At 41.6% G+C, this 25,357-nt stretch overlaps 1 protein-coding gene across 5 annotated transcripts in view; it reads left to right on the forward strand.

The window, feature by feature from the left end:
- Positions 1 to 205: 205 nt before the first annotated feature.
- mast4 (microtubule associated serine/threonine kinase family member 4) overlaps positions 206 to 25,357 on the forward strand; it is a 168,643-nt gene continuing 143,491 nt past the window's right edge. For all 5 annotated transcript variants that reach the window (XM_014137200.2, XM_014137202.2, XM_014137205.2 and 2 more), the window contains exon 1: positions 206 to 669. In XM_014137200.2, coding sequence (XP_013992675.1) covers positions 430 to 669 — 240 coding nt within the window. In that variant the 5' untranslated portion in view covers positions 206 to 429. The remainder of the gene's footprint in view (positions 670 to 25,357) is intronic.

Below are 25,357 nucleotides of genomic sequence, written 5' to 3' on the forward strand. Positions count from 1 at the left end.
AGGCCCTACAGAGTGGTCAGCTACTACCCTTGCAAGAAAGGTCCGCTGCTAAAATGTGGCCAAGTTCATGTCTGCGTGTCAACAGGAGCAAAACTCACAAAAGTCTCTTTCATTTTATTGAGTATTACACATCGGGCCAATGTAAGAGGCGCACAGCGGGTCAGTTCCCATGTTTTGGTAGGCGGAGTTATGAAATGAATCCAATTCCAGGCGCTTTTTGCCAGACAGATTGTAGTCAGCCAACGATGAGACGGCTGTGTCGTAGCCCCTGGACTTCCACTGAATGGAACTTTCCAACGGTGTCCGTGCAACACCGTGCATTCAACCCTCAACATGACTTCAAAGGACAGGTGTGCAGGTAGACATTAGCCCACGCGGTGACTTTGACATGCTGGCGTGATAGGTGTCTGTAGACTACATTTAAACATTATGGAGGAACAACACTTGTTTGGAAACGACAGCGGGAGCCAGTCCTCTTCAGGGTCTGAAACCTTGTCAGAGGGAGAAGGCATACAAGAAGAGCACCAATATGACGATGATTTCAACGACCAACACGCTTCAGACTTCGAAACTATAAAAGCAGAAGGGAAAGAAGAAGAAAAGAGTGTGGCAGACGACGAGGTGGAAACGGTGAATAAAGAATATGGGGAAGAAGGAGACGACGAAATGGTAAAGAGTGCAAACGTTTAATTTACCGATTAAACGTTTAAATTAGCCTATATAATGTTGGTTTTGGGTGAAGTGGCTTGAAGGGCAAGAGTGTGTGCGTGCGTGCCCTCGCAATTGCCTTGCTGCGTATGTGCACTGATGTGGGAAATACGAAATCAAGTTGCTTAATATTCTGCTAAAATATTATTTAGACTACAGAGGGATCTACACTACATGACCAAAAGTATGTGGACACCCGCTTGTCCAACATCTCATTACAAAATCATGGGCATTAATATGGATTTGTCCTGCCTATGCTGCTATAACAGCCTCCACACTTCTGGGAAGGCTTTCCACTAGATGTTGGAACATCGCTGCGGGGACTTGCTTCCATTCATCCACAAGAACATTTGTGAGGTTGGGCACTGATGTTGGGCGATTAGGCCTGGCTTGCAGTCTGAGTTCCAATTCTTCCCAAGGTGTTTGAGGTTGAGGTCAGGGCTCTGTGCAGGCCAGTCAAGTTCTTCCACATCGATCTTAACAAACCATTTTTGTATGGACCTCGCTTTGTGCACTGGGATATTGTCATGCTGAAACAGGAAAGGGCCTTCCCCAAACTGTTGCCACAAAGTTGGAAGCACAGAATCGTCTAGAATGTCATTGTATGCTGTAGTGTTAATATTTCCCTTCACTGGCGCTAAGGGGCCTAGCCAATTATTCATCCTCCACCAAACTTTACAGTGGCACTATGCATTCGTGCAGGTGGTGTTCTCCTGGCATCTGCCAAATCCAGATTCGTCTGTCAGACTGCCAGATGGTGAAGTGTGATTCATCACTCCAGAGCAGTGATTCCCAACATGTTTTGGTTACTGTACCACCAACTGAGTTTTGCTCTGCCTGAAGTACCCCCTCATGTGCATTTTACTAGTAGACCTATAGTCTCATTTTTAGACACGGTCCCATTCTGTGAGCTTGTGTGGCCTACCACTTACAATTGACCGGGGCAGCTTTAGAAGGGCAGATATTTGACGAACTGACTTGTTGGAAAGGAGGTATCCTATGACGGTGCCATGTTGTTTGTCTATGGAGATTGGATGGCTGTGTGCTAAATGTTTATACACCTGTCGGCAACGGGAGTGGCTGAAATAGCCAAATCCACTAATTTGAAGGGGTGTCCACCTACTTTTGGCCATTTAGTGTCTCATTTTACCTTTATGCCAAGCTGTCCACAGTTTTGTCATTTTTGATTAGTGATACTCCCAGTAGCCTAATAGTGACACAGTATGCTGATAGATTCACATGGTTAGCTGTCAGGGGGATTTTGGAAGTCCCCAAGACAATTAGTGAAGTCATTGATCCCTCGCCAGTTCCTGGTATGTTGTGTGATAACAAAGGCTACCTCATGTTTCAGTCTTTTTTTCATAGCAACCTGCAAAGCATCCCTAATGATTACTGTTTATGACATGGCTCAGCTTTAGGAAAAATGTCAGCATAAAGTCGGCTGGGAATATGGACTATGTACTGAAAGGACAATTCATATTCACAACACGGAGATTCTTCCATTCAATTCTGCTCACTCGCCAGCCATGCTCAATATGCACCAGGTCCTCAACAGCTGAGCATATGCAATAGCCTACATTCTGAATATCCACTGCTTTGCTTTGTTGTTGTAGAGAGAAGTAATTGTTTGACGTTCCCAGGTTATCTTTGGTGTTGAAGTGTTTTGGGTAAATATATCCAGGCTTTGTCGAAGGGAAGAGCACCCCCTGAGACTTTAAACATAAATCTGTAGCCTTGTGTGTGGGTGCTAAGGTTGGGACGATACTCATTAGTATGATGTTAAGGAAACAAAACACAAAGTGGATTAAACTTCTTTAAGAAAACAGCCCAAATGTTGGAAAATGTATTTATTTTCCAAACAATATTTTATATTTTATACCTCAGGTTATTAAATCTTACGATACTGGTATTGTCCCGGCACTAGTGTGTATGAAAAAGAAGCCCTCTCTACATATTGATTGACAACCATTAGGTAAGAGTTAGACATTAAACTCCTAAGATGTGCATTGTTTGAGGAAATAGAAAATACTCTTTGCCCGAGGCTTGCCTGGCAATGATGCTACTGAGAACGAAGTGATTTAGACAGACAATACTCTTTTAAATAGCTTCTAGTCGGATTGCCTTCCCAGTTCAGACTGGTTTCACTGGTTCTCATCAGCTCAATTGCTTTAGGGTTTAACCTTGCTGATCTAACCAGGGGGTGTGTTCAGGATCTGCAACATTTCAAACACTTGTCTGAGTCACCATTCACTCATTGGCTCGACAAAATTACTGTTGAATTCCAAATCGATCCTTAGCCTCACCACTTAAGGGTTAAGTACTCCTGTAGATCTGAAATGACTGGATAGGTTTAAGCAATATGGCGAAATGTATACCCTGCCAATTTTAACGCAAGGTAAAGACAATGTTGCTTAAACATATGATCCTTAAGATCTACAAGATAGGTAGGGTAGGAGATAGGATTCGATTTTGAATATTGCATATACCTCACCTCTAAAACCCATCTTTTCCGGCTGCTCAGACCCCCGATCAAACAGGTGTAGGTGGAAACTGCCCCTAACCGCTGATTCAGGGTCAGTTATATTTTTTCCCAGCCTAATGTGTAAGGCTTATATTGGGAGTAGGGTGGTCTGATACTAGATCTGTATTTAAGGGTGACTCCTACCCAGAGCTAATTCAACTCGTCAATGCACCTTTACCCCTCTAAATCTATGTCAGGTGACCACAGTTGGGGACATAGCCTAACCTCTAACCCCTGACCTGTGACTTATGTCATACCCTTAAGGGGGTTAAAGAGGGAAAGGCTTCTGGGAAGAGTGGCTTATCTGTGTCATCATCTCCTCAGGCTGGTTTTGTGTTGGACTGAGGGCCTCTATTCAAACGGAACACAAGCCCTAGCAGTGTTTATGCACTCTTTGTTTACTTCCAACTGCTCACGCATGCAGGGACACATACGCACACTTCTTATTCTAAAAATGGGTAGCATATATCTGAGTCTTAACTGGTAGTAGCAGGTTTTTACAGTTCCCCAAAATCATTTTATTTTATTTTGGGGAAAAGACTACTGAATGACAAATGAAACACAAACTTGAATTGAACTCTGTGTTTATATCAGTCCAGCTGCATCTTCTTAACAGGACTGTCTCTGTCTACACTTACCTCATCTCATGTAAACTGCGCCTGGTGGTCCAGCCAGATATGTCTACAGTAATGGATGTTTGGCATATAAGGACAGGTCCTGGAACGAGGAGGCTACTGTGTTGGAAAAAGTCCTGGTAAAGAAATCCGACTTCTCATTTGGAGAGAGATGTTTTGATGAAATATGGGCTGACTTGGCAGACGTTGTAGTCACTCACAACAGGAATACAGGAATAAAACCGATCCCTGACCACTGCAATTATAGCGCAGACTATTTCACACAATGTCCTAAAATGAAGTGATGGATTTGAAACATCTTGGTGGGATGATTGAGAAAAGGATGTTTTTATCTTTTGGATTTCAATACCAGGCTAACACAGTGTTAGTCAACTCTATCACAATGCCATCTGAAAGTATCCTCCTTTCAACACTAGTACTGAAATGTTTTCCGGGTGTTTATGCAGCCATGTTTATTTCATGTCTGTTGGCTCGTTCTAGATCAGAACAGCTTGTTTTCTGCTCCTCAATCCCCCTGTATGCCTGATTTCCCTTGTGTGAGAGAAATGGGCTACGTGTTGATTCTTATTTGTACACTAATCATGTTGTGGTTTTTCCTTTTGTGATTCTAATGAGTTGTGAAGGGCTACACTCCTCTCCTTAACCTATCACACAGCTCTTTCCAAGTCCATCATTTCTCTCCAATCTGTCGCAGTTCCAAGTGATTGATGTATTCAAGCAATGAATTGACAATGAGAGCTTGGACCCAATTTCAGAATATGAACCATGTTGTATTGAGGCTAGGACATGGCTAGTGTTATACACCGTCCAAGGTGTGCCTGATATGTTATTCCATTGCCTTATACGTCTAATGTAATGGTCTGGGGGGTTGAACTGCATTATTTTCTTGAATTTCACCATAATAAACACATGTCCTTTTAAGGAAGAAACTGAGGGAAAGAGGATGAAATTGCTGGATTTAGCTTTTCTCTCACCCTAGAGATGAAGTTTAAAATGTGTTGTGTACAGAACACCAAGTTAATAATCCTTCTCTCCCACTGGTCGTCATCAGTCCCAATTGTATCCATTTCCCCCCCAAACACTGATGAACTCCTTGTTGTGATGTCATCACTGCCAGCCTGTTGTTTTAGCAGCTAGCCAGTCGGGGCTGTCCATAAGGGACATCCAGTGTCAGTGAATGGTTTAGAGGATTAACTGTCAATCTGTTTAAGAACTCCTCTGGCTCTCTATGGTGGGGGGCGATGTCATTACAGGATGGAACTTTAATTTCTGCCTTTTCATCCAATCCAACACTGGTCCAGCTCTAGTCCACACTACAGTCCTCACACACTGGCTGCAATGGCAGACTTTTAAAGTGATATTACAGATGGACGGTATCAGACTATTATCAAAGATCATGGCCCTACGGCGAAATTGGACCGTAGCTGATTTACCTTCTTCTGAAGGTTTTAAGGTAAGACCACACTATTAATAGAACACGTATTATCTACAGTAATACATGTATAATATTGCACCTCTCTGGATAAGACACTGCATTGGATCAGTTGGTTCCGACAGGAGTGTTTTGGTTGGTGGCTAGTGGTGTTTCTCAAGCCCTTGTTTTGTGTGGGCTGTGGGCTCTAGCTGTGTTTTTACTGTCTACAGTACACTACAGCAGTGGAATTTTTAATCTGCTGCTGGGGTCTACCTACATGTAGGCGCTTTTGAATTATTTATTCCTTGTTATGTAATCGCAGCTTGATATCCACATTCAATTTGGTGTTCTGTTAAAAGATCTGCTCTAACTTTGTTTTTCAACCTACCTGGGTAAAGAGGATTTCAGATGTGGATCTGTCTGTTCTCTTTCATTCTCTTTATCATGTGGGTGGTGGTGTTGGATGGAGGCATGATATATGTATTATAATCGTGTTAGTTCGGGCCCTGAATGCCGATTAGCTGAAAACATTTTTTTATGGCTCTAATTACGTTGGTAACCAGTTTAACAGTAAGGCACCTCAGGGGTTTGTGGTATATGGCCAATATACCATGACTAAGGGCTGTATCCAGGCATGCCGCGTTGAGTCATGCTTAAGGACAGCCCTTAGCTGTGGTATATTGGCCATATACCACACCCCTTCATTCCTTAATAAAAACTTTTTTATTAAAGCCAAGATGGCGTATAACTTGGGTGGACTTGTTTTCCCCTCATCCTATGGCTTCGTTCAACCTAAAGTCAGACGTGACAATTACCACAACAGAAGTCTTGTGTCATACCAAGCAAAGTTAATGATTTGTCGTCCTCAGGCAAAGAATGGAGGTAATAAAAGTGCCAGCTAGAAGAAAGTTTCCATTCATACTGTAGCTAGCTGGCATCTGAGGACACTTGTTTTGCCTGCAGTCCTATCATTCATATGACTTTACCCATTTGTTTTGAACATATGCTGCTTCCTTTATTAACCTGCACCAACAGAAGTAGCTAGCCAAGTTTGCAAGCCTTTCCATATTTGTTTTAGCAACTGTATACAAACACTCGTTAAGCCTTTGTCCAGACGCCAAAGTCAAGAGTGAGTTGAATAGGACTGGTAGGCTAATTAATGAACGGGATACCGGTGGAGACCTACATAAGGCCTTGTCCCCGGAAATGTGTCCTGGTCGCTACATAAGTGATGTCACTGTATAGGTAGGTCTATAGGCCTGTGCAGTGAGAATGTACTGTTGACGTCGATGTAAACCACTCGCAGTTAAGCTCTGTGGGCCTTCTGCAGTCACATTTTTCTTAGTTTTTCCTGTCCCTCACTATATTTAGTATTCACCGTCTTTGTTAGGATCATTAATTTCTAAGTAAGTAGAAGGTCATGACGTAATGGTTATTACTGGCATAGGCCTATATCCAAGTATCACATAGGCTATTGTAGCTATCTATTTTAAAAGTTTAAACATACAAAACTGACACATTTCCGGGTCTTGACTCCTAGGTCGGTATAGACGTTACATATATCTTAAATAGCGTCTTGGGGCTACTGAAGCCAGTTTGGATAGGAATACGAACCCTATAGATAAAGGTCTGTTTCTGTCCAGCATTAGAAAATGTCAACACAGGAATCTGTTCCCCATTGAGAACGAGGAGGGTGTAAGGGTTCAACGCCTGCTAAAGATCTTACTAGAGAGGACATGTAGTTCCACTGTCAATGCACCAGAGGTTACAAAGTGAACAGGGGGCCATTAGGAAGTGGAACCTCTCTTGAGGATTCCTTTTGCCCAAATTGACATTCGTTTTGTGTGACTTGAACTTTTGCGTGTTGATGTTGTTTTTCGGACTAAACCTCTCTGACCTCTTAGGAGGGTGTGTCTCTTTTGCTCTCTCTCCTGTGTGTGTGTGTGTGTCCAGCAAATAGCGGAATGGGGTGAGAGTTGAGGCACACAGATGTTGGGTGACAAGGTCGTGAGGAACGTGGTGTGTTGTGCTGGAGACCCTGAGAAAAGAGGTCTGAATATCCTTACTACTACCAGGGGGACTGTGTGGACTCCCAGGTGGTTGAGGAAGGGAGATGTACTGGAGTTGTATTATTTATTACTAGGTTATTAATACCATATGACTGAACTGTTGCACATACACTAAGTACACACGGTGTGTGGAAGTCTTGAATGTATAGTTCACTCAACTCTTTCAGTGTTTTGTTTATTAATCCACCAAAAATGTGCATGTCAGCAGTCAAGTTGTTCAAGATATAGCACTTTCAGCACAGATTAATAACTGAACTATCCTTTTAAAGTGTTTAGAAAAAAAAAACGTTTTTTAACCTTGATGCTAGTTGTTACAATAGCATTGAATTTACAGTACCAGTCAAAAGTTTGAACAACTACTCATTCAAGGGTTTTTCTTTATTTGTACTATTTTCTACATTGTAGAATAATAGTGAAGACATCAAAACTATGAAATAATCCACATGAAATCATGTAGTAACCAATAAAGTGTTAAACAAATCAAAGTATATTGTAGATTCTTCAAAGTAGCCACTGTTTGCCTTTGATAATTTTGCACACTTTTGGCATTCTCTCAACCAGCTTCATGAGGAATGCTTTTCCAACAGGAGTTCCCACATGTGCCGAGTACTTGTTGGCTTCTTTTTATTGACGCACCGATATGACATTTATAAAACAGTTATTATTTGATGGTGATCGGACCCATCTATGTGAAGCTGGACACAATAAGGATTAGCCACAATAGTGGACTTTGCGGTTAGCCTTCAAAATAAAAGTTTGTCATTGAGAGTGATGCAACTGAATACAGATAGTGGAATTATGCTATAATTGAATAGATCATGCTAAATGAGGTTAGAATGTTATATAAAATCAACAGAAGACAATTGTCAAATTAACGAATCTGTTGAAATCACACTGGATGTATTATACTTTAGAATTGCATTGGGGGCATACTTATTTCACTGTACAGCCTTACCTATGGATTGTGGATCAATGACATGGGGTATCAGTCTGCTCAGTGACACCCAGAGAACATTAGCGTCGTAGCTCTTATTGCGGGACTATGAAACAGCTGTGAATTGAGCCACATTTATTATCAACCTGTATTGAACACTATTCCAGAGGGAAAACAATACTGCGTGAATGTTTTGGAATCTGATAAGAGGAGGATGTTGGGGAAAAAGATGTGTTTTGAGTAGACTGATACCCCATTTCATTGATCCCCAATCCTTAGGTAAAGCTGTACAGTGCAATATGATTGTCAACACACAATAGGCTGAGTGGGGAGGGGATTTCACAGTCCTGTGATAAGAGCTACAACGGTAATATTTGCGTAAACTCTTCACAGCTGTGTTCTGTGGGTGTCACAGAGTAGACTGATGCACCATTTCATTGCTTCACATTCCAACCTTGTTTAACATTATCTAGTCTGATTCACTTTCAAATAGGTACTTTTATATATGTAGGCTACATGAAATAGCTAAGCGAGAACATGCAATGTAGCCAAAGCTTATATGATCTAGTGATGGGTTGTTCGCGATTGAGTCGGCTCTAAGAGCCGGCTCTTGTAGGTGAATGTTGGGAGCCGATATGCGAGCCAAATGTATTAAAAAATTAATATATGAATAATCAAAATTATTTAAATGAATAGAATTAACTAATTCAAAGAACGAAAAAATTAAATAATATAGGCCTAAATGCTCACGCGCACACATTCGTTCTGACTGTCTGCTCAGACTAACAGCCTCACCTGTTGTTCCTGTCAATCAGACACGCAGTGTCAACCAATGAACCAAAGATGCGTGAGGGAGGACCGAGCCAACTCACTCAGTCACACACTTAGCAGCGGAGGAGAGAGGAGGACAGCTGTGAAAACAGCTGGAAAATGAGTCGGAAGCACAGTAGCATTTGGATGCATTTTAATAATGTAGACAATGTTAGAGCACAGTGTAGAATTTGCCAAAACAAAATCTCATATAAATCCGGTTCTACGCACAACCTACACCGGCATATGCGAACTGTGCACCCAACTGTGAAGCTAGCTGTAGCGGAGCTTGGAGAAACTAGTGGGCCTGCTAGTGATAGTGGTGGAGCCAGCACCTCCACATGTGGAGATGTATCCACTCAGTCCAGTAGGTCTACTCCGTCACCCACAGCAACGCAGTCTTCTATGGACCAGTTTATGCCAAACGTCTATGTCTGTAGCAAAACAAGGCCAAATTGATATTGCATTGTCTAAAATGATTTCCACCGATTTCCAGGCATTTTCGATCGTGAAGGACAGAAGTTTTAGAAATGATAGCAATATTCTAAATCCAGTGTACACAATTCCAAGCAGGAAAACCCTTTCAAAATCACTTATTCCACAACTGTACGAGAGCACACAGGCTTCAGTGCGAGGAAAGAGTCCAAAAAGCTACTGTAGTTTGCCTTACCACTGACTGCTGGACATCAAGGGTAACCACTTACATGTCGGTTACATGTCACTTCATTGAAGATTTTTCAATGTCTAGCTGTCTTCTGGACTGCTTTGAGTTCATCGACAGACACACCTCAGAGAACTTGGCAGAGGAACTGTTGAGTGGCCAGAGAATGGCAAGTAGATGGAAAAGTGGTCTGTTGTGTTGGTGACAATGCAGCTAACATAACCAAAGCATGAACATTTTTAAATGGACCCATCATCCATGTCTTGCCCACACAATCAACCTGATTGTAAGAGATGCTCTGAAGGTGATGAAGCCCACTGTGGACAAAGTGAAAGCAGCTTTGGAAAACTTCCACAGGAGCACAGGAGGTGCTGAAAAACTAAAGTCTACACAACGCCAGATGGGGATGCCTGAGCTGAGGCCTAAACAAGACTGCACTAGAAGGTGGAATTCAACATTTTATATGCTGAAGCGGTTTCTTGAGTCAAAGGATGCCATCATCTCTACCCTGGCCATTGTCAATGCACCTGTTGATGCTCTGACCCAAGAGGAATGGGAGGTGGTAGATGTGTGCCGAGTCCTGGAACCCTTTGAGCAGGTCACTGTGGAGATCAGTGGAGCGAGGTACAGTAAGCAGTTATTACTACATTATTTAATCCAGTATTATGTATGTATATTAGCAGTAGATGAGAATGTAGTATCAGACAAAACATGAACCTGAACTAATAAGTTATTGTTCTCTTTTCAGCTGTGAGACAGCCTCAAAAATGATACTCCTGTGTAAGGGTCTGCAGTGAATCACAGCCAGCTGCCAGAGAGAAGCAAATGTGATGGGCACCCTATGTTGATCAATAGACACAAAGTTCCACATGATGGAATATAATCACGTGCTATCAGAAACCGCTGCACTTGAGCCAAGGTTTAAGAAGTTAGCCTTCAGTGATGCCAGAGCGATTGATGAGGCACTGCAATATTCTATTGTATTCGTTTTGAATTGTTACATTTATATGCACTTTGTTTAAATACATTAAAGTTATATTTTAAATGCACATGTGTAATAGCATCCTCGTTTTTTACATTTATTTCAATTTGTGGGATGCTACAGTTTTGCAAATTATTTATTTTTCTTTATGGTGCAATATTCTATTATGTTCAGATTTTATTCATTTTGAATGGATACATTTATATGCACTTTGTTTATATACATTAAAAAGTTATACTTTAAATGCAAATGTTTAATAGCATTCTTTTTCATAACAAACCAATGCATTTTTAAATACATTGTGGTTAAGGTAGAGTATGGTATCATTTAATTAAAATTGTTTTCACACCAATCATAGTCAAACTATCACAAACTGTTTGACTTGAAAAAATACAAAACATATTTTTTTCAAAGAGCCGTTTGGGAGCCAAAAGAGACGACTCTTTTTGGTGAGCTGAGCCGAACGAGCCGGCTCACTGAAAATAGCCGGGAATACCCATCACTAATAGGATCCCCTAGGAAACACTTATCAACACTTTAGTTCCTACCCTGTCACAACTCCTCCCTAGCGTTTTAATTCGTTGTCATCTCAAACAACACTATTCAAAGTGCCCACTATTATATTCTAACTATAGAATTAGAATAGTCATTATTTCCATGATGCCAACAGTTTTGCTCTAATTCGCAAGTCAAATCACAATTGCAACATTTGGTTAAAAATAAGTCCTAGATTATTTGCTCATATTGTGCAGCCCTATGTGGCAGTGTGGAAAATCTTAATTGAGCAGTGGTATAAAAATACTTTCAAGTACTACAAGTCTTTTTTTTTTTTTTTTTGTATCTGTACTTTACTATTTTTATTTTGACAACTTTTACATTTACTTCACTACATTCCTAAAGAAAATACTGACACCTAAAAGTACTCATTACACTTTGAATGCTTAGCAGGACAGAAAAATTGTCCAATTCACTCACTTGTCAAGAGAACATCCCTGGTAATCTACTGCCTCTGATCTGGAGGACTCACTAAACACACATGCTTTGTTTGTAAATTATGTCTGGGTGTTGGAGTGTGCCCCTGGCTATCCGTAAAAAGAAAAAGAAAATGGTGCTATCTGGTTTGCTTAATATAAGGAATTTGAAATGATTTAATATTTTACTTTTGATACTTAAGTATATTTAAAACCAAATACTTTTAGACTTTTACTCTAGTTGTATTTTACTGGTTGACTTTTACTTGAGTCATTTTCTATTAACGTGTCTTTACTTTTACTCAAGTATGACAATTGGGTACTTTTCCCACCACTGCAATTGAATGCAGAAATGATAAGTGCTGAAATTTGTTTTGGTTGAATTGAACAGTATACAACAATCAGAATGGAGAAAGACTCATTGAAATCACTTAGAATGTATGTGTTGCCACCCTAGGATCACTCACTACTCATAAAGCAAACGTAGAACTTTTATTATTCAAAAACTAAAAATGCTGTCATACTGTCCATTTAATTATAATTTTTTAAATACAATGATATAATATTTTGGCCATATCACCAAGCCCTACTACGTTATATAGGTATGCACGTCAACTTTGACGTCGGATTTGCACTTTGGCGTTATACTAGACATCGGGCCGATACCGATGCTGGCATTTTTAGCTAATATCGTCCGATTCTGATATGTTCACCGATATATCGTGCATCCCTACAACTTTTCCTTCACTCTGCCGTCCAACTCATCCCAAACCATCTCAATTGGGTTGAGGTCGGGTGCTTGTGGACGCCAGGTCATCTGATGCAGCACTCCATCACTCTCCTTCTTGGTCAAATAGCCCTTACACAGCCTGGCTGTGTATTTTGGGTCATTATCCTGTTGAAAAACAACTGATAGTCCTACTAAGCGCAAACCAGATGGGATGGCTTATCGCTGCAGAATGCTGTGGCAATGTGCCTTTTTTTCTAAAATCACAGATATTGTCACCAGCAAAGTACCATCACACCACCACTTCCATGCTTCATGTGTGGGAACCACACATGCGGAGATCCTCCGTTCACCTTCTCTGCGTCTCAAAAAGACACGGCGGTTGGAACCAAAAATCTCAAATTTGGACTCATCAAACCAAAGGATAGATTTCCACCAGTCTAATGTCCATTGCTCGTGTTTTTCTTGGCCCAAGCAAGTCTCTAATTCTTATTGGTGTTCTTTAGTAGTGATTTCTTTGCAGCAATTCAACCATGAAGGTCTGATTCACACAGTCTCCTCTGAATAGTTGATGTTGAGATGTCTGTTACTTGAGCTCTGCGAAGCATTTATTTGGGCTGCAATCTGAGGTGCAGGTAACTCTAATGAACTTGTCCTCTGCAGCAGAGGTAACTCTGGGTCTTCCTTTCATGTGGAGGTCCTTATGATAGCCTGTTTCATCATAGGGCTTGATGGTTTTTGCGACCGCACTTGAAGAAACCTTCAAAGTTCTTGACATTTTCTGTAATGTCTTAAAGTAATGATTGACTGTCATTTTGCAATGCTTATTTGAGCTGTTCTTGCCATAATATGGACTTGGTGTTTTGCCAAATAGGTCTGTCTTCTGTGTACCACCCCTACCTTGTCACAACACAACTGATTGGCTCAAACGCATTAAGAACGAAAGAAATTCCACAAATTAACTTAACCTCTATGGGCTAGGTGGGACGCTAGCGTGCCACCCGTGGTGCACTCCATCAACAGCAGGTGCATTTCAAGAGCGGCAAATTTGAATCCAAATAAATGTCAAAATTCAAATTTTTCAAACATACAACTATTTTACACCCTTTGAAAGATAAACATCTCCTTAATCTAACCACGTTTTACGATTTCAAAAAGGTTTTACGGTGAAAGCATAAATTTAGAGTATGTTAGGACAGTACATTTACAAGAGTTGTGTGTAATGTTTTGTCAATTCAAAGACAGGGTCACCAAAACCATAAAACCAGCTAAAATGATGCACTAACCTTTTACAATCTCCATCAGATGACACTCCTAGGACATTGTTAGACAATGCATGCATTTGTAGTTCTATCAAGTTCATATTTATATCCAAAAACAGCGTTTTACTATGGCATTGATGTTGAGGAAATCGTTTCCCTCCAATAACCGGCAGTCAAGTCAGCACCACTAATTAAATAATTAAAATTAGAAAACATTGGTAAAATATTATATTGTCATTTAAAGAATTATAGATTTACATCTCTTGAACGCAATCAACTTGCCAGATTTAAAAATAACCTTACTGGGAAATCACACTTTGCAATAATCTGAGCACTGCGCCCAGAAAAATACGCGTTGCGATACAGACTAGACGTCATGTTGGGGAGATCTAAAATCGAAAATACTATGTAAATAATCCATTACCTTTGATTCTCTTTATCAGATGTCACTTCCAGGTATCACAGGTCCATAACGAATGTAGTTTTGTTCAAAAAAGCTCATTTATGTCCAAAAATCTCCGTCTTGTTAGCACATGATCTAAGCCAGCCGGACTTCTCGTCATGAACGAGGGGGAAAAATATATTTACGTTCGTTCAAACATGTCAAACGTTGTATAGCATAAATCATTAGGGCCTTTTTTAACCAGAACATGAATAATATTCAAGGTGGACGAATGCATACTCTTTTATAACGTATTGGAACGAGGGTACACAACATGAACTCGCGCGCCAGGTGTCTAATGGGCCATCATCGTTCCATGGCTCTTGTTCGGTCAGATCTCCCTCCAGAAGACTCAAAACACTTTGTAAAGGCTGGTGACATCTAGTGGAAGCAATAGGAAGTGCCAAAATATTCCTCAGCCCCTGTGTTTTTCAATGGGATAGGTTTAAAGGTAATACAACACATCAGGTATCCACTTCCTGTCAGAAAATGTCTCAGGGTTTTGCCTGCCAAATGAGTTCTGTTATACTCACAGACACCATTCAAACAGTTTTAGAAAATTTAGGGTGTTTTCTATCCATATGTAATAAGTATATGCATATTCTAGTTACTGGGTAGGAGTGGTAACCAGATTAAATCGGGTATGTTTTTTTATCCAGCCGTGTCAATACTGCCCCCTAGCCCTAACAGGTTAACATTAGAAGCCTACTCCCTAAGTTTGCTTTATTCACTGCTTTAGCACATTCTGCCAACCCGGATGTCTTAGCCACGTCTGAATCCTGGCTTAGGAAAACCACCAAAACCCCTGAAATTTCCATCCCTAACTATAACATTTTCCGCCAAGATAGAACAGCCAAAGGGGGCGGTGTTGCAATCTACTGCAGAGAAAGCCTGCAGAGTTCTGTCTTACTATCCAGGATCTGTACCAAAACACTTCGAGCTTCGTGAAAAATTCACCTTTTCAGAAACAAGTCTCTCACTGTTGCCGCTTGCTATAGACCACCCTCTGCCCCCAGCTGTGCCCTGGACACCATATGTGAATTGATTGCCCCCCATCTATCTTCTGAGCTCGTGCTGCCAGGTGACCTAAACTGGGACATGCTTAACACCCCGGCCATCCTACAATCTAAGACTGATGCCCTCAATCTCACACAAATTATCTATGAACCTACCAGGTACAACCCCAAATCCGTAAACAGGGGCACCCTCATAGATATCATCCAAACTAACTCGCCCTCCAAATACACCTCTGCTGTTTTCAACCAAGATCTCAGTGATCACTGCCTCATTGCCTGCATCCGTAATGGGTCTGCGGTCAAACGACCAACCCTCATCACTGTCAAACGCTCCCTAAAACAATTCAGCGAACAGGCCTTTCTAAATCAACCTGACCTGGTATCCTGGAATGACATTGACCTCATCCCGTCAGTAGAGGATGCCTGGTTATTCTTTAGGTGTCTTCCTCACCATCTTAAATAAGCATGCCCCATTCCAAAAATGTAGAACCAAAAATAGATATAGCCCTTGGTTCACTCCAGACCTGTCTGCCCTTGACCAGCACAAAAACATCCTGTGGCGTTCTGCATTCACATCGAATAGTCCCCGTGATATGCAACTTTTCAGGGAAGTTAGGAACCAATATGCACAGGCAGTTAGGAAAGCTAAGGCTAGCTTTTTCAAACAGAAATTTGCATCCTGTAGTACAAACTCAAAAAGGTTCTGGGGACAATGTACAGGCCATGGAGAATAAGAGCACCTCCTCCCAGCTGCCCACTGCACTGAGGCTAGGAAACACTGTCACTACCGATAAATCCACAATAATTGAGAATTTCAAGAAGGATTTTTCTACGGCTGGCCATGCTTTCCACCTGGCTACCCCTACCCCGGTCAACTGCCCTGCGTGCCCCACAACAACTCGCCCAAACCTCCCCCACTTCTCCTTCACCCAAATCCAGAGAGCTGATGTTCTGAAAGAGCTGCAAAATCTGGACCCCTACAAATCAGCCGGGCTAGACAATCTGGACCCTCTCTTACTAAAATGATCTGCCGAAATTGTTGCAACCCCTATTACTAGCCTGTACAACCTCTTTCGTATCGTCTGAGATTCCCATAGATTGGAAAGCTGCCGCGGTCATCCCCCTCTTCAAAGGGTGAGACACTCTAGACCAAAACTGCTACAGACCTATATCTATTCTACCCTGCCTTTCTAAGGTCTTTGAAAGCCAAGTTAAACAGATTATCGACCATTTCGAATCTCACTGTACCTTCTCCGCTATGCAATCTGGTTTCAGAGCTGGTCATGGGTGCACCTCAGCCACGCTCAAGGTCTTAAACGATATCATAACCGCCATCGATAAGAGACATTATTGTGCAGCCGTATTCAACGACCTGGCTAAGGCTTTCGACTGTCAATCACAACATTCTTATCGGCAGATTCAAGAGCCTTGGTTTCTCAAATGATTGCCTCGCTTGGTTCACCAATTACTTCTCCGATACAGTTCAGAGTGTCAAATCAGATGGCCTGTTGTCCGGACCTCTGGCAGTCTCTATGGGGGTGCCACAGGGTTCAATTCTCGGGCCGACTCTCCTCTGTGTACATCAATGATGTCGCTCTCGCTGCTGGTGATTCTTTGATCCATCTCTACGCAGACGACACCATTCTGTATACCTCTGGCCCTTCGTTGGACACTGTTAACCTCTGTTGGGGCTAGGGGGCAGTATTGACAATTTCGGAAAAAATGTGCCCATATTAAACTGCCTCCTACTCAAACTCAGAAGCTAGGATATGCATATTATTAATAGATTTGGATAGAAAACACTGAAGTTTCTAAAACCGTTTGAATGGTGTCTGTGAGTATAACAGAACTCATATGGCAAGCAAAAACCTGAGAGAAATCCTACTAGGAAGTGGAAATCTGGATGCATGGGCTCTTCAAGTCGTTTCCTATTGAATACACAGTGACGTAGTAATAATTGTGCACTTCCTACGGCTTCCACTAGATGTCGACAGTCTTCACAAAGTTGTTTGAAGCTTCTACGATGAACAGAGCCCGAATGACAAGGAGGGGAAGTTGTTGAGGCAGGGGGTGACATCACTTCTTGGAGCTCGTTCATGAGCATGGATCCCTCCCGTTCCAAAACCTTTTTCAAGACACAGGAACCGTCCGGTTTAAATATTATTGAATCTTCATGTTCTGAAGGCCCTAAAGATTGATGTTTTACAACGTTTGACATGTTTGAACGAACGTAAATACAACTTTTTTTTACTTTTCGTCGCGACAGTACTCAGATTATTGCAAAGAGTGCTTTCCTCGTGAAGCTTTTTTGAAATCTTTCATAGCGTTTGCATAAAGGAGATGTTCATCTATAATTCTTTGAATGACAGTTTAATTTTGTATCAATGTTTATGACAAGTATTTTTGTAAATTGTGGTGCTGATTCACCGGCAGTATTTGAGGGAAAATATTTTCTGAACGTCACGCGCCGATGTAAAATGCTGTTTTTATATATACATTTTAACTTTATCGAACAGAAAATGCATGTATTGTGTAACATGATGTCCTAGGAGTGTCATCTGATGAAGATCGTCAAAGGTTAGTGCTGCATTTAGCTGTGTTTTGGGTATTTGTGATGCATGCTAGTTGCTAGGAAAATGGCTGTGTGGTTGTTTTTGTCGATGTACTCTCCTAACATAATCTAATGTTTTGCTTTTGCTGTAAAGCCTTTTTGAAATCGGACAACGTGGTTCGATTCAGGAGAAGAGCATCTATAAAATGGTGTAAAATAGTCATATGTTTGAGAAATTGAAGTTATAGCATTTATGAGGTATTTGTATTTCGCGCCACGCGATTCCACTGGCTGTTGACTAGGTGGGACGCTTGCCCAGGGAGGTTAACTAACCTCTAGATCATCGTCAATGCCATACAACTCTCATTCCGTGGCCTCCAACTGCTCTTAAATGCAAGTAAAACTAAATGCATGCTCTTCAACCGATCGCTGTCTGCACCTGCCCGCCCAGCATCACTACTCTGGACGGTTCTGACTTAGAATATGTGGACAACTACAAATAACTAGGTGTCTGGTTAGACTGTAAACTCTCCTTCCAGACTCACATTAAACATCTCCAATACAAAATAAAATCTAGAATCAGCTTCCTATTTCACAACAAAGCATCCTTCACTCATGCTGCCAAACATACCCTCGTAAAACTGACCATCCTACCTATCCTCGACTTCGGCGATGTAATTTACAAAATAGCCTCCAACCCTCGACTCAACAAATTGGATGCAGTCCATCACAGTGCCATCCGTTTTGTCACCAAAGCCCCATATACTATCCACCACTGCGACCTGTACACTCTCGTTGGCTGGCCCTCGCTTCATACTCATCGCCAAACACACTGGCTCCAGGTCATCTACAAGTCTCTGCTATGTAAAGCCCCGCCTTATCTCAGCTCACTGGTCACCATAACAGCACCCACCCGAAGCACGCGCTCCAGCAGGTATATCTCACTGGTCACCCCCAAAGCCAATTCTTCCTTTGGCCGCCCATCCTTCCAGTTCTCTGCTGCCAATGACTGGAATGAACTGCAAAAATCTGAAGCTGGAGACTCTTACCTCCCTCACTAGCTTGAAGCACCAGCTGTCAGAGCAGCTCACAGATCACTGCACCTGTACATAGCCCATCTGTAAACAGCCCATCCATCTACCTCATCCCCATACTGTATTTATCTTGCTCCTTTGCATCCCAGTATCTCTACTTGCACATTCAGCTTCTGCACATCTACCATTCCAGTGTTTAATTGCCATATTGTAATTACTTCGCCACCATGGCCTATTTATTGCCTTACCTCTCTTATCCTACCTCATTTGCACATGCTGTATATACATTTTCCTACTGTATTATTGATTGTATGTTTGTTTATTCCACATGTGTTTATTCCACATGTGTAACTCTGTTGTTGTATGTGTCAAACTGCTTTGCTTTATCTTGGCCAGGTCGCAGTTGCAAATGAGAACTTGTTCTCAACTAGCCTACCTGGTTAAATAAAGGTGAAAAAAAGTTAAATACAATAAGCAAAAAAACATGACATAGATTTATCAATAATGGATGTTGATGCCAAAAAGGTTTTCAACAATCTTGAATGGCCTATTCTATTGAAAACTTTTCAACTTTCCGGCTGAAATAATACATTTAATAAAAAATATTATATAAATGTCCTAAAGCAAAAACATTGACAAATACATTATCTGATGAAATTGCATTAGAAAGGGGCACAACACAGGGATGTCCTCTCTCTCTCCATCCTGTTTGCACTGGCAATTGAACCGCTTGAGAAAGAATTAGACAGGACCTAAACGTATACATCACTGTCATTCATCTCTGTTGATTTCTCTTGAACACCTGGGCTTTCAAATAGTCCCAAATCCTTCTCACACACATCCTGGTAGGCTGGGACAGGAAAGCCCCGGGTTGTGTTTATTATGCAGCATACAGAAGAAATCTGTCTGAAATAGGTAGGGACAACTTGGACTTGTCCAATAAGAAACTCCTTATTGCTTTCCATTGCAGCAGTTCATTCCTAAAGGTGCTCTGTTTTGGTTTAAATGCATTGTTTTTAGAGTGGGCTTTTGAAGTTGTTTTGTTTATGTTGGGAAATAAAAAAAAGTGTGGGGGGTGGGTGGGATTACAGACTATTAGTTACAGGGTGCTGTGTTGTGTAATTTAGGAGACAAGGATCATTACTCAGTGACCTCTAGGGAGCTTAGGGATAAAACACTACATTCTTAAAACCCTATCACCCTGCAGGGTTATGAAAACTCAACAATCTGCCTGTCTGTATTGTTCAGTAATTGACAAATCTGTTATTGAGGGACATGGACTAAGGAGTAGGTACAAGTTAACCATAACCTCTGGTCTTGGGTCAAATAATTCCAAGCTCAGGCCGACCCTCAAAAATGTGGTATGTATCTCAGCTCAAGAGAGGAACCAGGACCAAACGGCTACAAATCCAGAAAGAAAAGCAGTCAAACGCTTTCCATCTGCACATGTCATAAAAGTCATGTCAGAGCAGTTCTGTGTCAAGTTAAAGTTAAATCTAGTTTGTCAAAACAGACAAGCAGACCTGTTATTTACCAATGTTACATACCGTATCTCAAAGATACGAAACTGTGCTACAAGAAGTCAACATTTTTTATTTGTTGTTATTAAAATAGATGTCAGTATTCAAAACTCCTCAAAAAACAAGTGGGATTTAGACAGTGAACGGTTGACGTCTGTACGACCCTTGACCTGTCATTCTATTTCGCCTGCATCCGAGTGGAGCTCGCTGCTCTGAGCAATGCATCACCCAACATCGTTCACGAGCTCCTCTCTTCCCCCCTCCATATTCAGTGGACAGTACCAACAGTCTTTTGTTGCCACAGCAAAGCAGAGACACTGCTTCTTTCATGAGCAAGAGGAGTGAGTGGAAGTGGGTGAACTGCTTGCGGAGGAGGCCAGCTCTGTTGACTAACTCTGTAGATGAGGTCACTGGAACCTTACTGCCTATATGACCAGAAGTGAATTGTCTGCCTATGACAGTTGGTGGATCGCATTACACATTTAGTGGACTACCTCTCAGATGACGTAAGGGTCACCATATAGCCAACAGCATATTAGTAGATTGATGAAGTAAAGGAATCACCATGTGATAGTGTATATTCCTGCCTGGGTTGTGGATAACACTGCCACAACTCTAGTTCACATAGTGTACCCCACTGAAGATAAGGGTTCACCTCCAGGTACAGGCTCTCATTTCTGTACTGTCTCCCAGGGCTGGGAATTTCCAGGGACCTCTCAATACGAGATTATTACCATACTTAGGTGCCAAAAAGATATGTACTGCGATTCTCACGATTCTATAGAGCGCATTCAGAAAGTATTCAGACCTTCACTTTTTCCCGATTTTAAAAAAAAATTTTTGCACGTTAGATATTTTTTCATCCCTTCGATCTACACACAAAACCCCATAAATGACAACAAAAACAGGTCTATAAAAATGGAAATATCACAATTAAATAGGTATTCAGACCCTTGACGCAGGCCTTTGTTGAAACACCTTCGACGGCGATTACAGATTACAGCCTTGAGTCTTGCGTATGACGCTACAAGCTTGGCACACCTGTATTTGGGGAGTTTCTCCCATTCTTCTCTGCAGATCCTCTCAGGCGCTGTCAGGTTGGATGGGGAGCGTTGCTGCAAAGCCATTTTCAGGTCTCTCCAGAGATGTTCGATCGAGTTCAGGTCCGGGCTCTGGCTGGGACACTCCAGGACGTTGAGATTTGTGCCGAAGCCCCTCCTGCGTTGTCTTGGTGGTGTGCTTAGGGTCGTTGTCCTGTTGGAAGGTGATCCTTCATCCCAGTCTAAGATCTCTCTGTACTTTGCTCTGTTCATCTTTCCCTCAATCCTGACTAGTCTGATTGGTGGAGTGCTGCAGAGATGGGAGAACATTCCAGAAGGCAACCATCTCCACAGAGGAACTATGTCAGAGTGACCATCGGGTTCTTGGTCACCTCCCTGACCAAGGCCCTTTTCCCCCGATTCCTCAGTTTGGAGGGCGGCCAGCTCTAGGAAGTCTTTTTGCAAACTTCTTCCATTTAAGAATGGAGGCCACTGTGTTCTTGGGGACCTTTTAATTCTGCAGAAATGTTTTGGTACCCTCCCCCAGATCTGTCGCTCGACTCAATCCTGTCTCGGAGCTCTATGGACAATTCCTTCGACCTCATGGCTTGGTTTTTGCCCTGACATGCACTGTCAACTGTGGGACCTTTATGTAGACTGGTGTGTGCCTTTCCAAATCATGTCCAATCAATTGAATTTACCACAGGTGGATTCCAATCAAGTTGTAGAAACATCAAAGGTGATCAATGGAAACAGGATGTACCTGAGCTCATTTTCGAGTCTCAGAGCAAGTTTTTTTTAATTTGTATGAATTTGCTTTTTCATGATGGGATATTGTGTGTAGATTGATGAAGAAAATTAATTGAATCCATTTTAGAATGGCTGTAGAAAGGCTGTAACGTAACAAAATGTGGGAAAAGTGAAGGGTTCTGAATACTTTCCGAATGCATGGTATGTATTACGATTCGATACTGTGAATTTATTGAGATTCGTTGTGCCAAACATATTGCGCACCATGTGTGTGCTGCGGATGGACAAGAGAGCCTTGAGAAAACAAGTTTGATCAGTAATGGAAATAAAAGTGCTGAAAACAAATTGACTACCTATCTATAAAGAATATTGAGAACAAGTTATGAAGGAAAAGTACTGACGTTTTGGTGCAGGAACAGCAAAAAAAGAACAAAAATATTGCAATATTGTCAAAAATAATAGCCGATATGCAACTATCGATTTCTTCCCCCATCAGTCACTGCTCCCTGCTCTGTCTCCCCTCTATGTCTTAATAAAACAAAACCTTAAAATTCATAATAATAATACTATTTAGAAATGTAAACAGTAGCATTCCTTAAGATTCTGTTCAGAGGTTTGTGGTATACATCATCTACCAGATTAACATTTCAAAGTGGAGCGACAAATATGAGCAAACCAACAACCAGCACCATGTGAAATAGATGGAAGTTTAGGTCTAACAGAAGTTTAGGTCTAACAGAAGTTTAGGTCTAACAGAAGTTTAGGTCTAACAGAAGAAACTCTTCTGCTGCAGCAATCATTTGCATATAACATTCACGACCTCACCGTTGTCCAATTTTTTTTATTTAACCTTTATTTAACTAGGCAATTCAGTTAAGAACAAATTCTTATTTACAATGACGGCCTACACTGGCCAAACCATAACGACGCTGGGCCAATTGTGCGCCGCCCTATGTGATACAGCCCAGGATCGAACCAGGGTCTGTAGTGATGCCTCTAGCACTGCGATGCAGCGCCTTAGACCGCTGCACCTCTCCGGATGAAGACATGAGTATACTGATTAGCTGTTGAAAGCCCTCACAGTAAATGGCTTGTCTAAAGCACAGACAGAAAAAAATATCAAGAGCAGAGAACATAAGAGCGCCAAGACATACCTCAAAAACTGAAGAGAAGGGGGATCAGAAAAAGGAGAGGGAGAGAGTAAGAAAGGAGGAGAGAGAGAGGCCAAGATCGAGTCAATAATACAAAAAAACAAAAGGAAAGTGATTTGAACGACATGACATAAGACAGAAAGACATGCAGTACAGAAGGGGTTGGCTGAGATTATTGTTCTTTTAAACAGAGTCATCTTGACCTAGCAGGAGAGGAAACAGTTAAGCACTCTAAAGTCGATCAGAGAGGAGCAATGCTGCACATGGCAGAACAAACAGTGGAGCCAGCCCGGTACTTCCAACGTTGACCTTGACCACCTGAGCCTACAGAGAGAGACCGCATGCACAGCACTCAGACGGGTGTCCTTGTGTTTGCCCATTCAGATATTTATTATAACACTTCTTTCTCTAACTACAATTCCAGGAGCCCAGACACTGAACACACAGAGGATGGAGATATAAAAGGACAAACAGAGACAGAAGTAAAAGCAGAGATGAGCCATATTTAAAACAGGCAAAAAGGACAGTCTGTGCAGCTACCATATCCTCAGTCCTATTCCCCCACCTATCAGCAGTGACTGTCTGCATTGAACATTTGCTCAGCTTGCCTGAATAAATCAACTGCTCTCATAGACAAATAATATACTCCGGTGCTTATTCTTCTTAACTCTAAGGCTTTTTAATGTACTGTACTTTCTTGCCTTCCTCTTACAAGAGTACCTTGACCATCTAGTGAAGAAAAGCCTGTTTGTTTACAGTACTTTACTCATGATATCTGTTTTCTCAGTGAATGAACACCACTCCACAGCACTGACCACTGACCAGCAAAGAGACTTGCTATAGCCGACCTACAGACAGAACCAATACCATTCAGATCAAACATCACTGCAACACAATATCTAACAAAGTCACCTACCATTATCGTTGGCAGCCCCTTTTTCACATCAAGTATTGGCGAAGTCACTTCAGAATTCATCAGGCGCTCCGATGTGGCTGACAAAGCTCACTTCTATCAGATGTTGCAATTATCTAGGCTACCGCGAGTTCTACACAACCAATCTGACCACCAGACAAGGCATCCTTCATTTTCACATAAAAAAATATTCTGCTGCACAAAGGGCAAAAAAGGGGCTGTATTTACACCCTGAGATATTACATATTCCGTTTATTTGTAGTGTTTGCTTGTTAGGAAGATGTTATTAGTTCCTGTTGTTGTTGCTTAGACACAGTGAATCCCCCTGAATTAGGCTGCCTGTGTAAACGCTGCCTGTGGGGCCCATGCAGGATTCATACCCACCACAACCCTCGGGTGTATTTATTAGTCGCAGGCAGCTGCAAAACATTTGGTCTGTTGCAAACCATTTTGCAACGGAAACTGTTTACATACCTGAATTTGTCCAATTTAAAACCTTCATTTTCGTTGCAAAATGGGTTTGAAGTAAAGACTTGCAACAGACAAATCATTTTACCACAGAATCCGACAAATACACCCCTGGTGTTCACAGCGTGTTGAAACTCACTGAGCCATTCAAACCACATACTATACTTTCATCATTCCTAGACTTCGATTTTACAAGTGGTCAAAATGAAGCAATAGTCCTCATGTGCATAATAAACACATTGAATGATGATCAAGGGAACATAACAAAGCTGCCCATGACATTTCACTAGCAGAATCTGTACTAAAGTTCATGACAGCCAGTGAGATTGGTTGTTTCAGCCAAACACCAACGGGTGTATTTTTACTCTCAGACACATGGTTCAACTACACAATTGGCTTGAACGAAGAGGACATATTTTCTATAGCCAGGGCATCCTCCCTTCAAGATTGACAACACCCAGGGGGGTAATATGGCCAGAATACCGCTCCAACCGCAGCCCAACTCTGCTAGAAGATGAATACTCCCAAAAATCTAGGCAAAAGGGCACAAATGGTTGGCTGAAGAGCAACATTTCCTGCCATTCAGCAATATTTTCCAGCCAGTAGGCAAAACCACTTCAGAAATAGCGTTGTAAATGTGGATTTATTCCATAACTATCATTAAAAACAAAAAGGAACTTGGCCTAATGGCATATAAAGACAACATCTTCTTATCCCATTGAAACCCTCAATGATGATCACTGAAGGCCTTCAATCAAAATGATTAACCCAATGTTTC

This window comes from Salmo salar, chromosome ssa01, assembly GCF_905237065.1.
Source record: "Salmo salar chromosome ssa01, Ssal_v3.1, whole genome shotgun sequence".
In the NCBI taxonomy this organism is placed as follows: Eukaryota; Metazoa; Chordata; class Actinopteri; order Salmoniformes; family Salmonidae; genus Salmo; species Salmo salar.